Source organism: Natator depressus, chromosome 10 (genome assembly GCF_965152275.1).
Source record: "Natator depressus isolate rNatDep1 chromosome 10, rNatDep2.hap1, whole genome shotgun sequence".
Lineage (NCBI taxonomy): Eukaryota > Metazoa > Chordata > Testudines > Cheloniidae > Natator > Natator depressus.
Window position 1 is genome coordinate 2,052,854 of NC_134243.1, and position 23,684 is coordinate 2,076,537.

Genomic DNA, 23,684 nt, shown 5'->3' on the forward strand with positions numbered 1-23,684 from the left:
CATTGGGGGGGAGGCTCTGAGGGTGGGGGGGGTAAGGCTCCGTGGGAGGGTCTGGGTATGAGGGGGTCTGGATGCACGGGGGTTGGGCAGATGGGGGAGCAACTCCCTTTTCAGGAGTCCTTCCCCCTGCAGCTGAGGAGCAATGGGTGCAGGAAGTGGGGTGGGGGAGTTTGCAGAGCTTCCTGCAGCTGAGAGAGAAACCTGGGGGTGTGTCTGACCTGGCCCTGGATGCTGTGCAGGGGAAGACAAAATCCTGTCCTTCCCAGCCCAGCAGGGTAGGAGCCACCAGCCGGGGCTTCCCCAGTCCTCCTACCCCGCAGTGATTTACCTCTCTGCCAGCTGCCCTGGGCACTTGAAACATGCTGCTGGGCAGGCTCCCATGCTCGCTCTTGTGGCTTCCCTTTGCTTCCCTGTCACAGTCATTTTTCTGCGGGGAAGCAAAGAAGTCTGCGGGGGACAGGCACGCTGCAGGGCGGCGCGGCATTCCCCCAGGAGTCGCACGGGGGAGCCGCCCCTGCCCCCCGCAGGAGCCTGGGCGAATAGAGCTGAGGGGTCCCTGCCCCCATCTCCCGGCCGGCCCAGGGGCGGTGGCCCAGGGGGGCGCTGAGCGCCATTGAACCGAACTGCGAACGCCGGATCCCATGGAAAGGGCTTGAAGCCGGGGGCGCGGCAGCCCCCCTCCCCAGCACCCACGGGGGCGGCCCCGCGGGGGGAGCTCCTGGGCCGGGCCGCTCCTGCCCTGCGGGGCCGGCGGGGCTGACGTGGTGGCGGGGCAGGAAACCCGCATCCTGGTTCCGCCCGGCCCGCGGTGAATCATTAACCGGCCGGAGCCTCGGGCGAGCAGCCGGGCGGCCCGAGCACCGCGCCCGCGGCTCCCCCACGCGACTCCGGCGGCCGGGGCTGGCGCAGGCCGCTGCCCACCGGGGCGGCCGCGGGGAGGCGCCGCTCGGCGGCCGGGCCCAGACCCGCACCCGCCCCGCGGACGGCGCCCGCCGGGGCCCGCGCAGCGCCCGGGCGGGATGCGGGGCGGCCGGCGGCGCTAGCGGCCCCGGGGCATGGGGCGGGCGAGCGGCATGTCGGCCACTGCCCCCGCCGAGCTCGGGCAGCGCGATGGGCGGCGGGCGAGCGCGGCCGGCCCGGCCCGGGCGGCTCCTGCTGGGCCTCTGGGCCCTGGCGGCTCACCTGGCGCAGGTAAAGGCCGCCCCCGCCGGGCCCCGCCGGCGTGCGGGGGGCGGGCTCTGGGGTCACCCTCCCCCCCGGCAGGCGGGGGGGCCCCGTCGGCGTGCGGGGGGCGGGCTCTGGGGTCACCCTCCCCCCCGGCAGGCGGGGGGGCCCCGTCGGCGTGCGCGGGGCGGGCTCTGGGGTCACCCCCCCCCCGGCAGGCGGGGCCCATGTCAACGTTGGGGGTCTGGGAGAGCTCTGGGGTCACCCCCAGCAGGAGGGGGCTGTCAGAGAGGGGGGAAGCTTCAGGGTAAAAGTACCTGTAATCGTTGTGTCTGTTTCAGAGGAGCAGCCGTGTTAGTCTGTACTCGCAAAAAGAAAAGGAGGACTTGTGGCACCTTAGAGACTAACCAATTTATTTGAGCATGAGCTTTCGTGAGCTACAGCTCTGATGCATCCGATGAAGTGAGCTGTAGCTCACGAAAGCTCATGCTCAAATACATTGGTTAGTCTCTAAGGTGCCACAAGTCCTCCTCACAGACACAACGAAAAAAGAAAAGGAGACTACTGAGCCCGCTAGGGGGCCAAGCCCCTCATTAGGGCCCCATACTGAGGGAGGGTGAAGCTGTGGTTTCCCCACACTGCACACACATTGTTACCAAGCTTCTTGGTTGATGTTCTTGAACCGCCTGGTTTGCTGTCTAGTGTTTCGCCCCCAGGAGGGAGGGAAGGTGGGCGAGGCTGATCCCCAGGGAACGATAGGGGAATCTGCACCAGCCTGGATATTCCACCACAGAATCCCATGATCTTGGTGGATGGAAGGGGGGCGGGTGGCAAAGTGCCCTGGAGTGCTGTCTGCTGGGGGATAGCCTGTAGTCAAAATGGGATTATTTGCCTTTTACCAAGCTCAGGTGTTAGATCCAGTCCTGGGTGGGCAGGAACAGTGCCCTTCCGTGTGGCAGCTACTCTGCACTCAGGGGCAGCTCACCCAGCTTCCAGTGGTAAAACCGACTGAGGGGGGCACAATGGCCAGGATACAAGTTGTCCCCAGTTAGTTTTGACAAACACCGTCTGTTCATGACCCTTTACTGCCAGGGGCAGGCTGAAGAGAGCTTGGCCCCTGTGGATGGAACCTGTAACGCTGTCGTCCTTTCTCCACTGAGTACTGCTCAGCAATGACTGTGGGCCCATGCCCTGGGGCAGGATTAGAACCCACAACCTGCTGCCTCTTTCTAGCCGATTGGATTGGGCGACTGGATCAAGGTATTGCCAGCATACTCAGGCTCGCAGCTTGTCACCACCACTAGTAATATGGCCACGTCCACAGACTCCAGGGCTGTGTGCCATGATGGCTTTTTGAATGGATCATTAATCGGCTGCCTGCCAAGAAGAGGAAACCAGCCTGTGGTACCTGTCGGGCTGATGCCATAGGGTCTGTTAGGGTGTGTTTACACTGCAGTGAAACACCAGAGGCTGGCCTGGGTCACCTGACTCGGGCTCATGGAACTCGGGCTGTGGGGCTATAAAATTGCTTGTGTAGATGTGGGGACTCATTCCCTGCAAGGTGGGAGGGTCCTGCGAGCCTCAGTCAGCTGACATGGGCCAGTGGCAAGTGTTTTATTGCCGTGTAGATGTACCCTTAGAGCAGGGGTGGCCAACCTGAGCCTGAGAAGGAGCCAGAATTTACCAATGTACGTTGTCAAAGAGCCACAATAATACGTCAGCAGCCTCTCCCCCCCCAGCGCCTCCCACCCACCACTGATCAGCACCTCCCCCTCTCCCTCCCCTTCCGCCCCCGCACCTCCCAATCAGCTCTTTCTTGGCATGCAGGAGGCTCTGGGTGGGAGGGAGAGGAGCAAGGGCATGGCAGGCTCAGGGGAGGAGTGGGAAGGGGTGGAGTGGGGGCAGAGCCCGGGGTTGAGCAGTGAGCATCCCCTGGCACATTGGAAAGTTGGTGCCTGTATCCCCAGCCCCGGACTTGGTGCCTAGACAAGGAGCCGCATATTAACTTCTGAGGAGCCGCGTGTGGCTCCGGAGCCCCAGGCTGGCCACCCCGGCCTTAGAGTCTGGAGAGACGTGTCCTGGTGCAGCCTTCGCTCCTCCCATTCCCTGAGAAGCTGTGGTTCAGCTGTAGTAGTGGCTGTAAGGTAAAGTCTATTACAAATAGATCTCCAGGGCTTTGGTAGAAACCTCCAACCCTTTTATACCCGAGGGTAAATAGGAGCCTGAATAAAATCTGGTTCAGTAACTGGTGGGCAGTCTAGCCTTTCAGTGCCTGGTATAAGATTGGCCAGAACATCTCCCAGTCATGTATGGCAGCCTGAGAATTGCTGAATGTAAAGAGAGAACCACCCTATTTAACAATGAAATTAAAGGGCTTAGCAGCTACCTGGATTGACAGGCGAGTTGGATGATTCTGCAGGTGTATGAGCCTGTCTCTAAGTCTTGTGCAGGAGCTTGGGGCTGTGTGCTGGGGTTGGGCAGCCCCTTAGTTTGGGCATCCTTCACAGAAGAGAAGAGAAGGGCTTTGGAGGAGACATCACAAACTCCAGAGAGCCTAGGGAGGAAAGAAAGGGGCAGAGAATGTTATAGTGACTGATGCCTGCTCAGGGGCCTTTGTGAAATGAGTTTGGTGACTCAGCCCAGTTTCCATCAGACAGGTGGCTTCACCACAAAAGCCACCGTCTCCATTAGCCCTTTTTGTGCTCTCATCTGCAGTCTCAGCAGAGACCAAGGACTGAACAGGCCATGAAGACTGACCACTGCCCACTGGCACCCATAGCATAGTGTGTGGGGCAGTGGAGGCCTATTGTTGAGGTGCAGTGAGGGGGAGTTTGCCCTGCTTCTGCCTGCGCTGCACTTGTCCTGTTGATAAAGTGAGAGCTGCCGAGCCAGCACTAAATATACTTAAGGTTAAACAAGAAGGAATGATAGAAGTGGGAGAGAGAGAGAGAGAGATGGCTGGCAGGCGAGTGAGCAGGTGAGCATCTCTGCTAGTGGGTTGGATGAGAGTAATCAATGGGGACAGGAGGGAGAGAACCAGTGGGGTGACCAAATTACTTTTGAGGTGTGCTGGGTGATGATGGCTTTTATTTATGTAGTTACAGCTGGATGAGTTTCAGCAAACAATGGCTGCAGGGAAGAATGTGTGTCTTTGCGTGCAACCCCCCCCTCCAAGTTCCTCTCTGGTTTGGTTCCCTGACTGATAGCCTGCACAGCCGTCCCCACAGAGGACTCGTTCCTGCTCTTCTTCTCTTCACCCTGCCCAGGGTTGGAGTTTCTTTTCAGTCTGGGTTTCTCTGCCCTGTCTGGGCTATACCCTGGCGTCTAGTTGTATTTAGCAGACCCTAGGGAGTGAGAGGTGAGAGCTGGGCCACCAAGTGACAGCATCCAGAATCCAAGGCAAATACATGGCCCATTGAGCCCTCTGGGCTGGTGAGCCACTAGGTAAAAGGCTGCCTACTTTATCACCACCAGTGTAAACTCCTGGCAGTGCCCAGGAGCCAAGCAGGGGTCACGTCTAGATCCCAGGCCACTGTCACCCTTTTTCCTGTAATGTGGTGCTGAGTACGGATGTTGTTCCTGCCTTAGTCAACGGAGGCAGAGAGGACCGCCAAATGGCTTATTAACTGAAGCCTGTACGGGAACTGGAAGCCGTGTGGGTCTGGTGCTCTGAGCAGGTGGGCTCATTGGCAGCAGTTCAAATCCTAATTCAGATTCCTGAGCAGGAAAAGAACAGGTGGTTCCCTTCCCTCCTCAGCCTAGAGTGCCTTCTGCCCCGCCCCACCATGCCCTGGGGCTGTTTGCTCAGCCTTGGTCCTGTTTGCCGATGGGTGTGGCTGGCTTGTGTTGGGAAGGTGCAGTGTGGGCTGGCAGTGGCGGTGCGAGTAATGCACACAGAGCATTGTTTCTGTGGGGGATTTGAAGATACCGTCTCAACATCAGGGTCACTACAATCCATGGCATTAAAGTCCTGAGCCAGCATCACTGGCATTTCTGGCAGGAAAAGCAGCCTAGCCAGTTTGCTTCTGGGAGAGGCTAGTGGCTGGGTCAGCTCGTGTCACCCTTTAGCAAAGCATCCAGGAAATCTGATTTAGGAAACAGCCACTCTGTTCTATAGCTCATCTCCAGCAGCAGGAGGAGGAGCCTGCTGGTGTCGGTTGCCCCTTGGCCCCATGTTAAATTATGTTCTGTTCGGAAGGGCAGAAAATAGAGGGCTCTTGGTTCAAACTACTGTGTGTTTTTATTAGTACTATTTGTAGTATGAGTACATAGAAAGCATTTTACAAATTCAGCAGGCAGTCTGCAGGAAACACTTCACCCACTGCGGAAACGCAGCCACCTCTGGGGTAGCTATTGCCATAGTGCAACAGCGCTACACAACGGTTGAGGAAAGGAAATTGAGAGGAGTCCCGTATCCAAATGCAACTGCATGGGGGATTTTGGGAAGTGAAATGTAAATATCCAAACTGGAATTTGGGTAAAAAAAATCCGGGTCTACATCCTGACTTTTGGGGAAACGAGAGGATTTCCAATAAATTCAGATTAAGGGAGAGGGCACTTTGTGTTTGATTCTTGTGCTGTATAAATATGGAAACACACCGAGCTCTATTGATAGGTATTTTCAACAAATCTAAAGAAGTAGTGGACTGAGAGTCTGGACCCCTAGGTTCAGTTCCCAGCTCTGGAATGGGAGGGTAGGCTGGCTGTCAGAGCAGGGGACTGGGAGACAGGAGCTTTTGCTTCTGCTGCTGGCACTACCAGTCCCTGTTAAATAGTCCATACCTCCAGCAGCACAGTGCCTTGTCACACTGGGATGGGGCTACTGGGGACATGTCGTCTGCTGCTGGCCTGTCTTCCCTGCACAGGAAGGACTAATGCTACACCCAGAGTCTGTTCAGACCTTGCCTTCAGGGCACAGTTTATTCGTCAAACGTGACACTCACAAAGTAACACAAACCTATTCCCCTGACCAAAGGAGGCTGCAGGGGGCCCATGCATCTCTCCCCCTGCTGTTGGGCTTGCCATAGGAGCCAACCTGCTTCCTGCAGCTCCGTTTTCAAATGAGCTCTTTCAGCCCTGACCCCTTTCAGCTGGGTCTGATCATCCCCTCTGTTCTTCAAATGGCTCTGTTTCCAAACAGAGCTGGCTGGCCCCAAGCCCCTGGCTGGTAAGCAGCAAACACCCTATCACAAGGCAGCACAGACTCAGTAGGGAGAACACCCTCTATAGCACCAATTCCTGTATTTAGGGTTTCTTTCCATGTCTCCCTCCCAAGGGGTGACCCATCCTGACGCTGCTTCACTTATGAGACTTGATGGGATTACAGTACAAGGTGGTATCAATTTAGGGTGGAACCCTCCCTCCCCCATTTCTTGACCCATTGGGCACTTCCTCAGTGACCCAGTGGAGTGGTTAGCTGGTGTACTGGGGGATGCAGTTGGCAGGCCCATTAAATGGATCTGGTTGTCCTGGTCAGGCGCTGTATTATCTTTGCCATGTTTCTGCCCTCAGTGTCTCGCTGGCAGCACAGTGACTGTCCCAGAAACACTGCTGTTTGTGTCCACCCTCGATGGGAACCTTCACGCTGTGAGTAAGAAGACAGGCGACATCAAGTGGACCCTGAAGGATGGTGAGCAATGACTCTGGAAGGTATTTATTTGTGTGTCAGGTCCCCGGGGATTGCCATTGCCTGTGGTCAGGCTCTCCTCCTGCCTGAGAAGGGCTGGAAGCGCTGCCTCCTGTTCAGATCCTGCCAGTGCTGCTCTGAGCAGGGGACACTGGAGAATGACACCTTGTGCATGGCCCAGTCCCAGGGGTCTTGCTGTTTTAAGGGGAGTACATGCACCATTGGGCAGCTTCACACAAGCAGCTGTGACTGCTCGGGGCTCCCGGCTGGGTCTGAAATGCAAATAGGTAAATGATCTGAGCTTGTAACCATGTGATTGCAAATCCTGCTGTGAATGCTGCCACGTGGCCCCCTGTGGCAGGGACATCAGAGGAGACAACTGATGTGTTTCTTTCACTCTCTCTTTCAGATCCCATTCTTCAGGTGCCTGTTTATGTGGCAGAGTAAGTGTCCCCTCCCCTCCCCAGGGTGTCCTTTGCAAGACAGGTTTCAGAGTAACAGCCGTGTTAGTCTGTATTCGCAAAAAGAAAAGGAGGACTTGTGGCACCTTAGAGACTAACCAATTTATTTGAGCATAAGCATATGCATCCGATGAAGTGAGCTGTAGCTCACGAAAGCTTATGCTCAAATAAATTGGTTAGTCTGTAAGGTGCCACAAGTCCTCCTTTTCTCTTTGCAAGAAAGCTTACCACTTCTCATCCTGCCAGGCCTTTGCAGACACTGACTGAGGAGCTGCTCCCCAGGGAGGTGCAGAATGAGGAAATGGAGGCTCAGAGAGGTTGAGCACCCTGCCCAATGCCACAGCTTTTTCTTAAAATCTTTCTTTTACTAGCACTGGTGCCACTTGGCCACTGCAAGCTGTATCGCAGACAAGGCCCGGCCGCTGTGTCATCTAACCTTGCTCACAACCGTGCTAAACAACATGCTGGCAGCCCGTGAGCCCTGTCTAAACTTGTGCTTCTACCAGTGAGAGCAACGGTCGTAAACTTACTGAGATACCCTAATGCAGCCAAAGCCTGTGTGAGTGCAAAGGCAGGCATTTGCTGGGCAGATTCTCTGCAGGGTCTCCAGAAGCTTGCCATCAAAGCCAGAGCTCACCTCCTCTGGGAGGGGATGTTTATCTGAGGGGCCTGTTGTTAATGGATCACTCACTGGCTCTCTAGTACTGGTCTGGGCTGCTTGTGTCTCCTGAGGAAATTGGTTAGTCTCTAAGGTGCCACAAGTCCTCCTTTTCTTTTTGCGAATACAGACTAACACGGCTGTTACTCTGAAATCTCCCAAGCTGATATTCAGGGCTTCATTCATTCTTAGTTATGATTCCTGTTTGACTTTCTTCCCCAAGGAGCCCTGAACTGCTACAAATACCAGCAATGTAGGACTCTCTTCCCCCACTGCTGAATGTGCAGCCACCTCTAGGGTGGACATGACAGCTGTCTAACAGCGCACAGTAACACACCACACACGTTTAGGATGAGAAATGAGGAAAAAGTCTGCATCCATTTGAAACTGCAGGGGGAATTCATGGAGGCAAACGGAATGACTCCAGCTGGGATGTGCCAGGACATCAGAATGGGGTAGATGTGGAGTGGCTGTGTAGGAATTGCCATATTGGACAGACCAGTAGTTCAACTGGTTTGGTATCCCATGCCAGGAGATTCACCGGAAGGCATACCCGCCCCCCATAGCAAACAACCATGGAATAACCTACGGAGGGGGATCCTTCCCCTAACCCCTGTGAGTAGCTGGCTTGTGCCCTGAAGCAGGACATGGCTGGCATTTCATTCTCCTTCCTTTCAGGCCGGCATTTCTCCCGGACCCCAATGATGGCAGCCTATACATCCTGGGAGGCAAAAACAAAGAAGGCCTGATGGTCAGTACCTGGGGCAGAGGGGTGGCTAAAGAGTGCTGCCCACCATCCTTCCTGGCGGTGGTGCATGCAAACAGGGCAGGAGAGGGCAGCTCTGCTGGAAGGTGCAAGGGCCTCATGCTCTTCGCGCTAACCCCTGCCACCTTAGGAATGGCCTCTGGGAGAGACAGCAAAGCCATGTGGGTCTCCTCCCTGACTACTCCTGTGGCTGGCTTGTGTGTCTGCGTCGCCGGAGGAGGACCCCCTTCTTGCGGGACGGGCCATGGTGCATGTGGCTGTCTCCCCTGGCTCTTTGTCACTCACAGGCTGCTTCACTGTCTCTGTTCATTACAGAAACTCCCATTCACCATCCCAGAGCTGGTCCAGTCCTCACCGTGTCGCAGTTCAGATGGTGTCCTCTACACGGGTATGAGCAACCCCCTCCTGTGGGGGAGAGAAGGGGCTTTCTCTGTGCATAAGGCAGCCATTCCCGCTCCCTCCTCCAGACTGCCATGGAGATGACTCTGGGACAGCCTGGCACTGCAGGGGTTTAAATTAGTAGGGTGCAGATCTGTGTGCAGGACCCATAGCCAGCTCCCTGTTGGAGCCAAGCCAGACTTAGGGAAGATCCGAATTTGAGTATGAACGTGCCAACCCTCTGGGACAGGGGAGCTTGCTGGAAGGGGGTAGGGGTGATCCTGTGTGGGAGCAAGTCTGGGGGCAGGTGGGAGTGACTGGAGATTGGCCTGAGGGGAAGACGGGTTGGTGTTGCATGGGAGAGGACCTAAGGAACCTGGAGAAGCGGTGGCTTCTGAAAGAGGGGTACCAGGCACATGGGAGATTGAGAGAGAGGCATTTCTGACTTTCCAGGGAAGAAACAGGACACGTGGTTCGTCGTGGACCCCAAGTCGGGAGAGAAGCAGACGACGCTGTCGACAGAGGCCTGGGATGGCCTGTGTCCTTCAACTCCTCTCCTCTACATCGGCCGCACCCGTAAGCCAAGCCCCCTTTCTGCTGGTTGCAGGTGCAGAGCCATAAGGCTGAGGGGCTGTTCCCTGTGTCTAGTCAGGCTGCCATCCATTCTTACTGTTGGAGGAGGTTCCCAGTTCTGGTGTGCTGGAGCGAAAGGTCCTGCTTTCCCATTACAAATGGGGAGTGGAGACCTTTGGTTACCCAATGAAAAGGGACAATCCCTGTAGCTCTTCTGATGCTCCTTGACCTCCTTGCAGGGCTTCTCCTGAGGAAGGCTCTCCTGACTATGTCATTAGGTCAGTGTTGCCTAGCAGCATTGTGGTGTGGTTCTCTTCTGAAGTAGTTAACAGAATGATCAGCATCCCGTTCCTGTTCCTCTGGCCTGTCCCGTTGGAAAGCCCCTCGTTCTGGGTAGAGTAGCCGCCTGAGTTCCAGCACAGTGGTCGTAGCTGTTCCTCTCTGATCCCCAGAATATGTCATCACCATGTACGACACCAAGTCCCGGGAGCTGCGTTGGAATGCTACCTACCATGACTACTCAGCAGAGCTCTACGACGAGGCGTACGATTACAGTGAGTCCCTGGGCACTGCAGCGTGTGTGTGGAGGCGGGTCCTGTTCTCAACTGCAATGAGGCAGTCCCAGCTTCCCAAGGGGAGAATGGTCCCCCTCACCTCCATGGTTATTAGCTCCTGTCCAGCTTTGCTTGCATATGGAGCCTTGAAGCAATGCTGTCCATGCATGGGAGGCTCTCCATTTCCAGAAGGACTGATCTGAAATCAGTGCCGCATTGGAGAGCCGTTTTCCCGCACAGCAGTGGGGGGAGGGGGAGAGCAGTGGGGGTGTGGGCAGCCTTCGGGACTACAACTTGCCTGACTGGAGAGAGTCGGATGCTGTGACAGGGCAGGTGGCACATGTCTGTCACAAGCGCTGTGCCAGCTGATCAGTGCTCCAGCTGTGTGCAGCCCTCCTGGGCTGGGGGAGAGTCAGTGACGCTTCTGAAGGGCAGACTAAAGGGCACACGTGTCTTGGAAGACATCCCTCACCCCCAGCCCCTGGGGAGCTGGGGCAATAGGATCCTCTAGACTGCCTTTGGTTTGGATTGAGGAGTCACATGGGGCGAGGACTGGGGAGGTTTGCTCCTTGCAGTGACCCAGCAAATGGTGCATGCCCCAGTAACATCAGTGGACAGCATCCCCAACCTGTCTGTAACTGGGGAGACTAAATAGTCTGTGAGAGGGGGTGGGGGGGAGATAACCTTCCCCAGGAAATGCGTGGCACTAGCTGCCTTGTGTCTGTGGCTAGAGATGGCTCACTTTGCGTCGAGTGGGGATGGCCTGCTGGTGACTGTGGACAAGGAGAGTGGTAATGTCCTGTGGATGCAGAACTATGGCTCCCCTGTGGTGGGGCTGTACACGTGGCACCAAGACAGTCTGCGCCGGGTCCCCCACCTCAACGTGGCCATGGAGACGTTGCGCTACCTGACCTTCCACTCACAGGACATCCGCCTCATCAAGTGGAACTACCAGTCCATGAAGGACTTCTCCACCACCAAGACCCAGCTGCTGTAGGTGTTTCAGGGGCCTTCCAGGTCGGGGCAGGAGGGTAGAAGCATGCTGGGGGGTGAACCTTGGTACCTACGGGGTGGGGATGAGGGTGGCAACGCACTGAGGAGTGCTCTGGAGATGGAGTTGATGCTCTCTTGGGTGAGAGGACAGTGGCTCCCCAGGAACATGCTAGGGTTGGAATTTAAGCTAAGGTAAATGAAATGCTTTTCCTGCCCCTCTCCATCTTGGAAGGAGCTGGCTGTGTCTCAGAACCAGGGGTGTGGCTGGGGGTCCCCCAAGCCTGTTTCTCTGGGAGGTCTCACTGCATTCATGTTGCTCGGTTTGTCCCATGCGGTGGCACAGGCTGGGACTGACTCTGTCTCTACACCACAGGCCGACACTCTACGTGGGGAAGCATGCAGCCAGCTTCTACGCCCTGACCTCCTTGGTCCACGAGAGCGTGGCACTTGTGGTAAGTGTCCCATATCTCCTCCTGCCCCCTACATGCCCTTGACTGGCAAGGCAAGTCGGTGTGAGTGCCACATCTGCCCTGCCTGATACTTACTGATCTGTCTGACTCCTCCAGCCCCAGGGGATCACGCTGGCCAGGATCGATGGCCCCACCACAGATGATGTGACAGTGAGAGAGTCCGGCGAGTGTGAGATCACACCAAGCACAGATGTCAAGTATCCGCAGGGCAGCATGAGCTCCCTGCACAACGAGTGGCTCCTCATAGGTGAGGGCTCCAGGGCGGGACAGGGCATTCCCTGTCCCGTTGCTCCTGGAGACTGTCCCAGTGAGGAGGAGCCGGGCTTGGGGATGTTCTTTACTGTGGCAGAGTAACCTGCTTTGCCTGGTACTTTAAATGAAACCTGTGCTGTGATCTGCACCCACAAGACACTGCAATGACTGAGGGCTGGGATTTGCTTTCCCAGGAGCTAGTTTCACTGCATCCTTGGCTCCTTGCCAGGGACAGCTTCCTGTGCAGGCATGGGGGGCAAAATCTCTGCAAAGCGAGGCTCACAAACCTACATGCAAGTGAATAGATCGTTGCACCCAATGTGTGTGCACAGATATCGTGCCTGGGGAATAGCAGCTGCAAACAGGAGGTGCGTGTACTCACCCCAATACTGTGAGCACAGTCGTGATGTCAAGTGAACAGGTCTGCACCGGCATGTTTGAAAATTTGGCCCATGTTGTAAAACAGCAGCAGGGTAACTGCAAGTGGTCACACCGGGCGAGTGGGGTCAGGCCTTGGGCTGAGGAGTTTCTAAAGAGGTCTCTGCCTAAGCTGCCACTAAAGGAGGTCTGGTGTGGGACACGCCTCCTCCAGGGTCTGAGGCCATGGCCTTTCAGGGATCCTTGCCCACGCCCAGGGATTGAGCCAGCAGGATGTTGCTCTGATTCTCTTAATGCGTGAGGCCCAGATGTTTCCCATCCTGGCAGACACGCCCATGCTGTGTGTCTGGCTGGGGCCCCTGCTGGGCTCAGTTTGGAGCTGTGAGCAGACTGAGGTGTGATTGTGTGGTCAGGTGAGCGCTTTCTCTGTCCCACAGGGCACCATGAGCTGCCTCCTGTGGTCCATACCACGATGCTAAGAGCCTTTCCAGAGACCCTGCGGAAGACTACGGAAACCATCATCCCCAAGAGCTCCCCTCCCAGGATGCTGTTTGATGATGTGAGTGGTGTGACTGTCTGGGGGGCTGCCCAAAGGTCTGTGGCACATGGGGGGCACCCAGAGGGACAAGGAGAGATGTCTTGTGTGCAAAGCAAGCTAGTGTGTCCTGGCATGTGGGGTCTGCCAGGGGGAGCGAGGAATTGGAGGCATGCTCCATGTGCATTCCTGCATGTGGGGGGAAGCTGTGGGGGATGGAGTCTACAGCAAGGGATGCCTGGGGGGCCCCGTTGGTGTAACCCATTACCCTGGCTCTGTGTTGCAGTTTCTGACCCCAAACGGCTTGGAGGATCAGGCCAGCATGGGCAGCAATGGGCGGTTCCGTTGGGACTCCACCCAGGCAGAGCAAACGGAAATCTACCCAGAGTCAGGCAGCTGGGATCTTGTGGTCACTGCAGTGCTACTGGGCGGAGGCATTCTGCTCCTGAGTTTCGGTCTCAGGGTGAGTGTTTCTTCTCTCTGTGGTGCCCCTTGCTGGCAGCTGCAGGAACTGATTGCCGCAGCAATCCCCCTGGTATGGGGGCTAGAAGTTCACTCTGGTCCCTGCTTGCCCTATTCCTTGGTACACACGGTGTCCTGGTTAGCATGGCCATACAGGATGCTGTGATGTTCCTGTCACCAGGCCCTCCCCTTGCTGCCCCAGAGGAATCGGCAGCCATCAATTAACCCTGCAGGCCTCTCCAGGGTCATATTAAGTACCTCTAAGAACCTTCTGTGTCACAGCTCTGCCAGTGTCCTGAGTCATGGCCTCCAGCACTCCCTGCTGCTTTAGCCCTGACTCTTCCTGCCCCACACAACTCTGCTGGTTCAAGGGCCCAGGAGAGGCGAGCTCAGTTTCCCCATTACTACACAGAGCCCACCCCCACTGGAGCTGTTTGACCCCAGGAGGGGGTTTGCTGGTTTCCTTCACTGTAATGGGGGAGGGATAATTGTCACGTTGCTGCCCTCAGGGTGGTAATGCCACCTCGGTAGCTTCATCTGCATCACCTGCTTTTCCAAGAAACTGAGACATCCACGCTGTTTGTGTCCCAGAAACTGCTGGAGCAGCGACTGCCGCAGCAGGGACTGCTTTCCCCAGGCCAGATCTCTGGGGAGATTCTCCCGCCAAGCTCTGAGGAATCGCTGAGTGGGAGCCAGCGAACATCTTCGCAGCCATCACGGAGCTCAGGCTCATCCTCCTCACAGAAGGACCTGCCTAATGGAATGGCCGACCAGGATCTGGCTGTGTCTGGAGCTGCTGAAGGTCTGTGCTGGTGAGGAATGGGGAGGTACCTTCTGTCCTGTGGTCCAGCTTGTGGGAGGCAGGTTGCCCATGTCCCCTCCCTCAGAGAGCGGAGGGGGCCGTGTTAGAAGGGAAAAGCCAAGGCTCGGAGGCAGCACTAAGTTCTAGAGCTCAGGTCAGGATGACGTCTTCCCCAAGGCTTTCCAGAGCAGGGCATTCAGGAGAGATGGTGCCATCCGCAGTAGGATCAGGAGGCACAGAGATGCAGAGGGGAAGGCTCTAACATCAGTGGGGAGACAGAGGAAGCTGGTGCTGGACAAGCATAGGAAATAGGAAGGAAAGGAAAGTAGAGATGGGGCGTGAGTGAGGGGATGGCTAGTGACGTTAATCCAATCTGCACTCTCTGCAGCTGCAGAGCCTGATGTGACTGTAGTTGGGAAGGTTTCCTTTAACCCCAAAGAAGTGCTGGGCCATGGAGCCAGGGGAACCTTTGTATTCAGGTGAGTAGTCATCCCGTCCCCGCACCGAATGCCCTGCTTTTTGCTAATGCGAGGTCTGGTTTGGAGAAGCCACGACGACTTTCCTCCCCGGAGCTGGGAGCCATGGGGGCTTGGCCTGGCAGTAACTTGGAAGGCCCTTGCAGGGTGGATCTGGCTGGGGCCATCTGGTAATGGGGTATCGAGCTTTCCTGTCTCACCCACCTAAATCAAATCAGATGATTCCTGTTGGACTGGAATTCAGTGACCTCCGTAGAAAACAAAACGGGAAGTTACCAGTCCTGCCCCCCTTGCACTTGGCACAGCAGGCCCCCCAGCTGGCAAGCACAGCCAAGGACTGAACTCCCCTCTTGGCTGGCATCTAGACACACTGGGGAAGCCTGCGCTGCCCTGCCCTGCCCGGGCTGCGTCTACTCCGGTGCACAGAAGGGTTCTGTTGGTTGGTCTGCCTGACGCTGAGCGGAATCCCTCAGGCTGTGGCTACAGCACCTTTCCCCAGGACCGAACTCACTCTGAAGGCCGAGGGGACTTTATCTCTCTGAGAAAAGGCTCCACCAAACCTGGCCTTTCCCAGTGGCTGCAGAGATTTCAGCCTAGGCCCAGTTGCCCTCGTGTTTGGGGTGCGCCTCCTGATGTCACACTGGGGAGCCCTTGGGGACTAGTTCTTGGGCTAGGCCAGAACCTGGGTGGATCTCTTTGAGAGTCTCCTGTGTGTCTGGGCTGGCTGGCCTGTGGGCAGGGTGTGATGAGGGCTCTCTCCTGATCCCAGGGGTCAGTTTGATGGCCGGAACGTGGCTGTTAAGCGCCTTCTGCCCGAGTGCTTTCACCTCATCGACCGGGAGGTCCAGCTGCTTCGGGAGTCAGATGAGCACCCCAATGTTGTACGCTACTTCTGTACGGAGAAGGACAAGCAGTTCCATTACATTGCCATTGAGCTCTGCTCCGCCACACTGCAGGAGGTGAGCCAGTGGGCCGCTGCTGCAAGGTGGCTGTTAGCTCTGTCGCTCCTGCTGGGTGTTTGCTATGCAGTCCAGGTCCAGGGGTCCTCGTGGAACTATTTCATCGCTTGTTTGTCATCGGCTACCAATGGCCCAGTCTGCCATACTCTCACGAGAGGTAGCATGTTCTAAAGGTGTGAGTGCGGGGATGGGACCTAGGAATTCCTAACTTCCTGTGTGGCTTAGGGTAGGTTGTTCCATCTCTTTACACCTGTTCCCCCACCTGCAGAACGAGAGAGAACTGATAATGGGATAATGCTTGCCTCGCTCACGGGCGTGTGGCAAGGCGCACCGAAGATACACATCTTTACATTAGGCACCCACCTTCATTCACTTGCTTATTTGATCCCCTCTGCACTAGGTGCAGCTAGTGCTTCATCATGCTTCCTGTGCACCCGGGGCAGCTAATCTGGCACGCTCCTGTTCCCGTCTGCAAGGCCTGCAGTGAAGTGTGGTGATGGTGCCCTCTGCCATATGAACGGAGAGGTTCTGCCCGGGGAATGCAGACCTCAGACTCTAGCTTGGTTCTTTTCTTCTATTTCCCAGGATTTAAGCTGGGAAAAGACGTGGTTTATTGTTGCAGAAGGAAAAGTCCTTATAAATCTCTGACTCTGGTAAATGCAGTCCTGGGTGAACTTCCTCTTTGGTTTTTCTCTCATCTGTTGTTAGTATGTGGAAAGCCCCAGCTTTGATCGTCGGAACCTGGATCCAGTGTCCCTGCTGTATCAGACCACATCCGGCCTGGCACACTTGCACTCCTTGAACATAGGTGAGGGAGCGCTTTGCCCCCAGTTTTGGTTGGGATGCCTGTTGCCTTAAAGCAATAGGTTCAGTTCTAGTGAATTGTCTGTGGAAGGGAAATTCTCCAGCCCAAAATCCTGGTGCAGAACTTGAATCCACAGCCTGCAGAGGCAGGACTGCTGCTCACTGACCCACGCTGTGTGGCAGCATTGGTGGCATGCAGGTTACCCCGTGGTGATGCTCTAGCCTGGCACACCTGCACTCCTTGAACATAGGTGAGGGAGCGCTTTGCCCCCAGCTTTGCCTCCGGCTGCACGGCCTCTTCTGCACGTAACTCCAGCTCACTTTGGAGGATATTTCTTTCAGTTCATCGTGACCTGAAACCCTGCAACATCCTCATCTCTGTCCCAAACAGCCACGGGCAGATCCGGGCTGTCATCTCGGACTTCGGCCTGTGCAAGAAGCTGCAGGGGGGACGGCACAGCTTCAGCCTCCGCTCTGGAATCCCAGGCACTGAGGGCTGGATCGCACCGGAGGTGCTGCGGGAGAACCCAAAGGAGAACCCTGTGAGTGTGCTGTTGCCATGTCCCCTCAGCCCTGCTTGCTGTGCACATTTTCTGTCCTTGCAGCTTCCTCCCTTGCACCTGCAGAGGATTATTTATTCTGCCCACGTCGAAGGTTCTAATTCTCTGCTTTGCTGGAAGGCAGTGACCATGCTGGGCATCCTGGAGGGAGGCAGGGAGGCAGCTGCCCTCAGAGCTGGTGCCTCAGTCACTGCTAGAGAATCAGATAGTTTGGCAATAGGGATTGGGAAGTGCTTGTGTTGGCCCCCGTGCTACTGGTCCATGTGGGTGTCTCTCATTCCACAGGTGCCTCTGGGGGCTGGAAGCATGGTTCATAAAACCCTGCACCTACTGCTGTTAACTTAAAAAGCCCCTCAAAAGTCACAAATGTCAGCTAGGGGCCCAGCTCCCATATGAGCCTTTGAAAATCTCCTCTCAGTATTTCTACTACAGTGTCAGCCAAAGGCTGCAGTCAGGATCAGGTTCCCATTGCGCTGGGGCTGCACAGACCGTAGAAAGAGACAGTCCCTGCTCCAAAGAGCTTCCAGAGAGAACTATTTGCATACATCCAGCAGTTCTGTTAAACTCCCTTCTGCAGAGGAGAGTCTGGTCCCAGCAAGCAGCTCATGCCTATCAGAAGAGAGACCACTAGGTAGTCATTCTTGGAGCTCAAACTAAGGGGTTGCCTGGCTAAATCTTTAGCCAATCAAGTGTTCGTGTTCAGAAAGAGAGACAAGGAGGAAGTTCAAAGGCCCTCCCACCAATGCTGAGCACTCCCATGGCCCTGGTTGTGTTTTGCAGACGTGTGCAGTGGACATCTTCTCAGCTGGCTGCGTGTTTTACTACGTGGTATCAGGTGGGCAGCACCCCTTCGGGGACAGCTTGCGGCGACAGGCTCATATATTGTTCGGCACTTACCAGCTGGCATGTCTCTTGGAAGACACTCATGGTAAGGACCCTTCTCTGAGGCTGTCTGAATGTTTATAGAGCTCCCAGCCCTGTAGAATCTGGATGCTGCAGTGCTGCTCTGGCCCGGCTCCTCTGCAGCACCTTCCATCTGAGGATCTCAAATCACTTTGCAGATGTTGCTTTATTCTAGCCTCGCTAGCCCCTGTGAGGCAGGCAGGCAGGTCAGTACTGCTAACCCTGTTTTACAGCTAGGGAACCTGAGGCACAGAGAGACTAAATGACCAGCCTGAGGTCACCCAGGAAGTCATGACAGAGCCCGGTTTCCTGATTCGCTGTCCCATGCTGCAGCCACAGGACCAGCATTTTAGGTGCCCAGAGATAGAGACTGCACGTCCCCAGCAGCAGATCTGGAACCCTAGAACAATGGGAGAGGCCTGTTAGGTCATGACTAGTCCATTCCAATGGCCAGCGGTGGATTATCCCCAGCAGTGCTGTAGCTAGTTGAGTTGTAAATGTCTCGAGCAGTGGGGTTCCTCCCTGGCAGATGACTCCACAGCCTACTAGACCTCGCTAGTATTTCCAGCTACTTGTCTGAAATGTTCCTTTGCCCCATAGCTTGCCTATGGGGAGGTATTGGTGAGTCTGGTGCATAGAAGGAGCCAGACATATTTTGTTGTATTTCATGGTCTTGCAATGATCTGGGGTTCAGTCCTGCACATGCACGTTCCCTTTCTGGGAATCCTACTGGGAGTATGCAGGACTAAGAGAGTCAGTAATATGATTGGAGCTGTGATTTGTAGCGAAAGCTCTGGGCTCGAGGTGTGGACAGCTCCCTTCAACCCCAAGGGTGTTAGTAACCTGCTCTCTTTCACGCTCACATCCAAGACAACATTGTTGCAAGGGAATTGATTTCAGTGATGATCAGCAACGAGCCCCAGGAGCGCCCATCGGCCCCGCAGGTCCTCATGCATCCCTTCTTCTGGAGTCGTGAGAAGCAGCTGCAGTTCTTCCAGGTGAGAACCCTCTGGTTGAGCAGGGTGGATCCCAATCCTTCTGTCCCCATTTCCAAATTCAGCAATTAAAGCTCTATTCTGTGACATCAGAAAACAAGCTGGTGTTTTTCCTGAAGCCTGGGATTCTCAGTTGGCCTCAGCTGGTTTGGTGCTCTGTGGTTATAAAATCCACCCCCTGCAATGAATCTGCCTTTTTGTGAGCAGGGCTTCTTCTGTTCCGGGATTCTTTGGCTGTGGGATCCGCTCCATGCTGCAGATTCTGAGTTTTCATTTAAAACAAGCAACCAACATGATTTCTAGCCCTTTTGCTTACAAACATCTTAAAAAGATGATCTGAGCATAACCTAACAGTGCTGTCTTCCTGAGTCTGCAGCAAGCCTGAAACAAAAGCTCTGAGAGGTGTGAACTTCCCCCTTTAGCTCAGTGAAGTATTGGCTCTGAAATCTAAAGATGACAGTTTATTTCGCTGCTGATCAATTTTTCAGAAACATCCAGCTAATATAGTGATCCCACAGTCCCAAGATGCTCCCTGTGCAATTCAAGGTGCCAAAAGCCCCAGCTGTCTCCTAGCCAGTTGTCAAATCTCCAGCGTCCCACCAATACCTTCGTTGTCAGTACAGAACTCAACAGTGCTCTGAAAACTGACAATGTGGAGAGGATCAAATAGATTGAATTGAATGCAAAAATAAACACAGACTGCGGTGCTGATTGAATCATGCACGTGTGTGTTTATATCAATAAAACACACACACACCCTTTTAAGTTAAAAGAATTCAGGGTCCTTGCCATAGAATGTAGGTCCAGCTGTCTGCAGAGCGCAGGGCTCTCTGAGTTAATTGTAAGCCATTGACTTTCACGCAAGGAGAGTGAAAAGCTTTCTCTTGGGTTTGGGGGCAGTGACCCTGCAGAGGGAAGTACCTTGGCGTGGAGCCATCTCTCCACTAGAAAAAACAGTTTCAAATACCTCATCTCACCGTGATGGAGGCTGGGGTCTGTTAGGGGTCAGGTTTCTGCTAGACCTCATTGCAGCCAACTGTGGGGGGCCTTTCCCAGAATCCTCCAGCTCCCAGCCCATAGGCCGTACCTTTGGTTACAGACTCTCCTGTAGGTGGACCGTGCTGCTAAGTTCCGTTGGCACCCAGTGTTGAGCAGAACTAGCCCTACGTCCCCTTGGTGTCCATAAGCCTTTGGAAAATGTCAGCACTGGGGCTCCCCCAGTACAAAGTGAAGTTTCCATTGACTCCCCCCACCCTTCTCTGGATTTCAGGACGTAAGCGACCGTATTGAGAAGGAGCCTGCCGAGGGACCCATTCTTACTGCCTTGGAGTCTGGGGGGTGCTCGGTCGTGAGATTGAATTGGAGAGCTCACATCTCTGTCCCGCTGCAGACAGGTGAAGCTCAGGTGCCAGGCTTACTGCTTGGCAGTAACCTCACGGAGCCGTTTCATGCTGAGCCATGTGGAGCGTTTGCATGGAGCTCACCAGTGCTAGTGTCATGTTCTCATGCAGTCACTTCCTGGCAGCTGGAAATCAAATGGACTGAAACCCATGGACCCAGAATGGATGACGAATCCAGCTAGCCCTTCCCCTTGACAGGGCTTTGTTCTGCCCAGTCTTAAATGCCCCAAGCAGATCTCCCTCGGAAGATTGTCCCACTGCATCCCCCATGGGGAAATGTTCCCAGCCCTGATGCCCTGTTAGCACATTACTGCAGAGGCCCAACATTGCTGATGCTTATTTGGGTCTCTTGCTGTTTCCAGACTTGAGGAAGTTCCGAACATACAAGGGCAGTTCAGTACGTGACCTTCTGCGGGCCATGAGGAACAAGGTACTGTCACCCCCCCAGCAGCGTGCGGTCCAGTTTGCCCTGTGCAGTGACCCCGGTAATCGTGTTTAATCTGTTTCCCATGTAGAAGCATCACTACCATGAGCTGCCAACAGACGTCCAGGAGACTCTTGGGGCTGTTCCTGATGAGTTTGTTCAGTACTTTACTTCTCGCTTCCCCGAGTTGCTGCTTCACACACACAGAGCCATGCAGATCTGTGCCACAGAGAGGCTCTTCCACCCCTATTATCAGCAGCAGCCAGGAGACCTTGGAAACGAGTGGAGAAGCCACACCTGGGAGAGAACTTAGACTGAAGGCCGCTCTCTGGTGCTGCCAAGGTGAATCCTGCTGGAACAGGGATCCCAGCAGGTGGGGCTCAGCCGACATGTGCCTCAATTTTATCTTTTTTTAATGCAGAGATTTCTGAAGGATTTTATCCCCCCGGCAAAGCTACCAGGACCTAGCGCAGCTTCACAACCCCACCTGCCACCCTAAACTGGTTCTGGAGCTCCACTTCCCCTGGAGAGCAGCAGGATGGCATCTCTGGCCGCTCCCTGGCACTAGCAGTCTGGGGATGTCACTGCCTACCTTTCCAGGGAGAGGCCTGTGGTGGGAACCCAAGAGAGTTTCCTCGGTGGTTCCTGAGTGGCTTGTCTCTTTGGGGCTGCTCCTTCAACCATGGCATGTGCCTGGCCCTGACTGAGGCCTGGTCACTAAATGTAAAGCTTTAAATCCAACCTGGGCTGCTGTGCAAAGCCACCCCTGGAGAGGTAGGTAGGTGCATGCACACGCATGCCTGTAGACAGTGTCTCTCTTTTTTCTTGGGACTATCTGAATGGATTTTATCCAAATGTAAATGTTCGGTTTATGCTCCATCAAGAGACATTTCAGCTCAGAAGATAATTGGAGCGGGGGCATTAGAATGGAAGAGACTTCTCCTGTAGGGCTGTAGTGTGGCAACCATCACACCAACAGCTGCAGCGAGATGCTTTACCATTTTTAATTGAAAATGTTTTAGGCTATTTATATTTTGCTTCCAAGACCCTATCTTTCCAGTGCCAGCCCTTAAGCATCAGAATGGGAAACAGCAAGGTCCTCTGTTGCCTGTATGCATCTGCTAGGGCAGAGGCTGATGCAGCAAACTTCTCTCTCATTGATTCCTTTCCGTGCTGAGCTGTTGGAAGCTGGGGTGTTTGTCTATTTAAAACTTGAATGTGAACGGCAGGACTGATGTGGTCTTGACACTGGATATGGTCTTATGCCCTGGCTGGACAACATACCCGCCTGACATTTGGGCTGGGTTTTTTGTCCACTATCTACAGAAGATGTAGGCCACCGGCAGTGCTAAAATGAGAGGTCTCTCTCTCTCACCATGGCCCTTCCCCACTGTTTTGTGGCTGGGTAGAAGTCACTGGGGCTGGACCAAGTGGATTTGCACAAGCTCAGTTTACAGGATGCAAGCTCAGGGCCTGGGTGCAGGAGCACCTCCTGTGGCCTCTTTTCTGCCCCACCTGGCCCATTGAAGGAGTGGGGTCACCCAGCTCTGGAGGCAGGTAGGGAAGGCTGCTCTAGGGAACATCCCAACAGAATCCCCATATCTCGGTTTGGCTGAGTAAAAAGCTTTCTCTGTCTGTAGCAGCCCATCTTCATCCCAGCTCACAGGCTTGAAGGTCTCGGACAGATGCCTGATGCCACATCTGCATGAGCCACGAGACTATAAAACCCCAAGGGATTGTTTCCCCTATTTTCTGGAGGATGCTGCTGTTCATGAGGAGTCCTCTGTATAGAGGGGGCTTCCTCATCCATGCAGAGAGCCTGTCCCTTGGAGCGTACGGTGTACCGGGCCTCACCTACTCCCAGGGCCTCCAAGAATCTAGAGAAATGACCACCGCTTCCAAATTCCTTGGTTGTGAGGATCCTTTTGTTGCTGCTGGCTGCTCTAGCTTTAGCATCTTGGCAGTGTCTGATCTGGAATCTCTTCACCATGGAGGCAGAATCCTACCCTTGCCCAAGAGAACATTGCCACGGAGGTGGTGGTAGCATTTCCTGTTTTTCCTCCTCCTGGGACCCAGTCAGTGAGCAGGTCTGGCCTGTCTGGAAGCAGAATTCTCTGCAAGACAGGGGTCTCAAGTGATGAATTACAAACTATATGTTTTTAACTCCTTCTCAAGGGCCTGAGTTGAGAAATGGGGGAGGGGAGACTGCTGGAGCCTTCCCACTAACAAGGCATGCTCCAGCCCAGCAAGGACAGAAAAATCCTCCTTCAGCAGAGGTGGGATATGGGTGTCCCTGAGGTCTGACCTTCTATCCCCAGAGTCAGGGAGCAGGTTTTCACTCTGCTGGGACGTGGCCCTGGCCAGACTTCAACTTGCATACAGTTTCCACTGATCCCAGCTGGAGCCCCTGTGGGAGGAAGAATTGATAATGGGTCTCTAAGCCCCTTCTGCATTCAGCAGCCTATAGATAACTCATGCCACTATTGCTGCTGGATCTGGGGGCCACATGCCTGAATGTCTCCTGCTAGCTCTTCTCCTCTGGGCAGTGCTTTCCTCTCTAGGGGTGTGGGTTTTGTATGTTTTGATTTAGCTTTGTACGTGGGTATTGGGGGTCTGTTCCTTTGGTCACAATCAGTTCGTACCTGGTGTATATTCAGAACATTTTATATGGCAGAGAATGTTTTATACAAAATGTTGTAAATAAAAATTGTTTTGAAAGTTTGGACTTGTTAACAGTGGAAAGAAACTCAGCAATTTGTGCTGGCTGAAAGCCCTGCATCTCCAAACTAAAGGGCCAGGGAGGGATAGTGAGGCCCCAAAATATACATGTTCAGCCCTGCCAGAGTTGAGTCCTTTTGGATCCTCAGGGACCCATACAACACTGCTCAGGCCTAATTATAGGACTGCCTTGTAAGAGTATTTGAGACCAGGGTCTAAACCAAGTAGCTATTGTCCTCTTGAGTGATTGACCAGATGATTGAAAGTGTGTGGGGGGGGAAGTCTGCTCTGGAAATTGTGATAGTTCTGGCAGAAAGTTTGAATATTGAACAATTTTGGGCAAAAGCTGCAGCCTTGGAAGCATCACTATGGT

At 54.7% G+C, this 23,684-nt stretch overlaps 1 protein-coding gene across 1 annotated transcript; it reads left to right on the plus strand.

Moving 5' to 3' along the window:
• Window positions 1-1,110: 1,110 nt before the first annotated feature.
• Window positions 1,111-23,264, plus strand: ERN2 (endoplasmic reticulum to nucleus signaling 2). The gene is made up of 22 exons (XM_074964944.1): window positions 1,111-1,191; window positions 6,676-6,793; window positions 7,200-7,233; window positions 8,588-8,660; window positions 8,991-9,063; window positions 9,507-9,629; window positions 10,079-10,180; window positions 10,912-11,173; window positions 11,547-11,625; window positions 11,740-11,890; window positions 12,711-12,832; window positions 13,095-13,271; window positions 13,862-14,072; window positions 14,461-14,551; window positions 15,318-15,507; window positions 16,216-16,315; window positions 16,654-16,853; window positions 17,652-17,799; window positions 18,645-18,772; window positions 20,040-20,163; window positions 20,532-20,599; window positions 20,685-23,264. Exons 1-22 carry the CDS (start codon window positions 1,111-1,113, stop codon window positions 20,904-20,906), a joined length of 2,877 nt encoding a protein of 958 aa, XP_074821045.1. The 3' UTR covers window positions 20,907-23,264.
• Window positions 23,265-23,684: the final 420 nt, after the last annotated feature.

Coding starts and splice junctions, on each gene's coding strand:
- ERN2 (XM_074964944.1), top strand. CDS start 1,111: ATGGGCGGCGGGCGAGCGCGGCCGGCCCGGCCCGGGCGGCTCCTGCTG. Junction 7,234..8,587: donor GTGCCTGTTTATGTGGCAGA/GTAAGTGTCCCC, acceptor CCTTCCTTTCAG/GCCGGCATTTCTCCCGGACC. Junction 20,600..20,684: donor TGCGGGCCATGAGGAACAAG/GTACTGTCACCC, acceptor TTTCCCATGTAG/AAGCATCACTACCATGAGCT.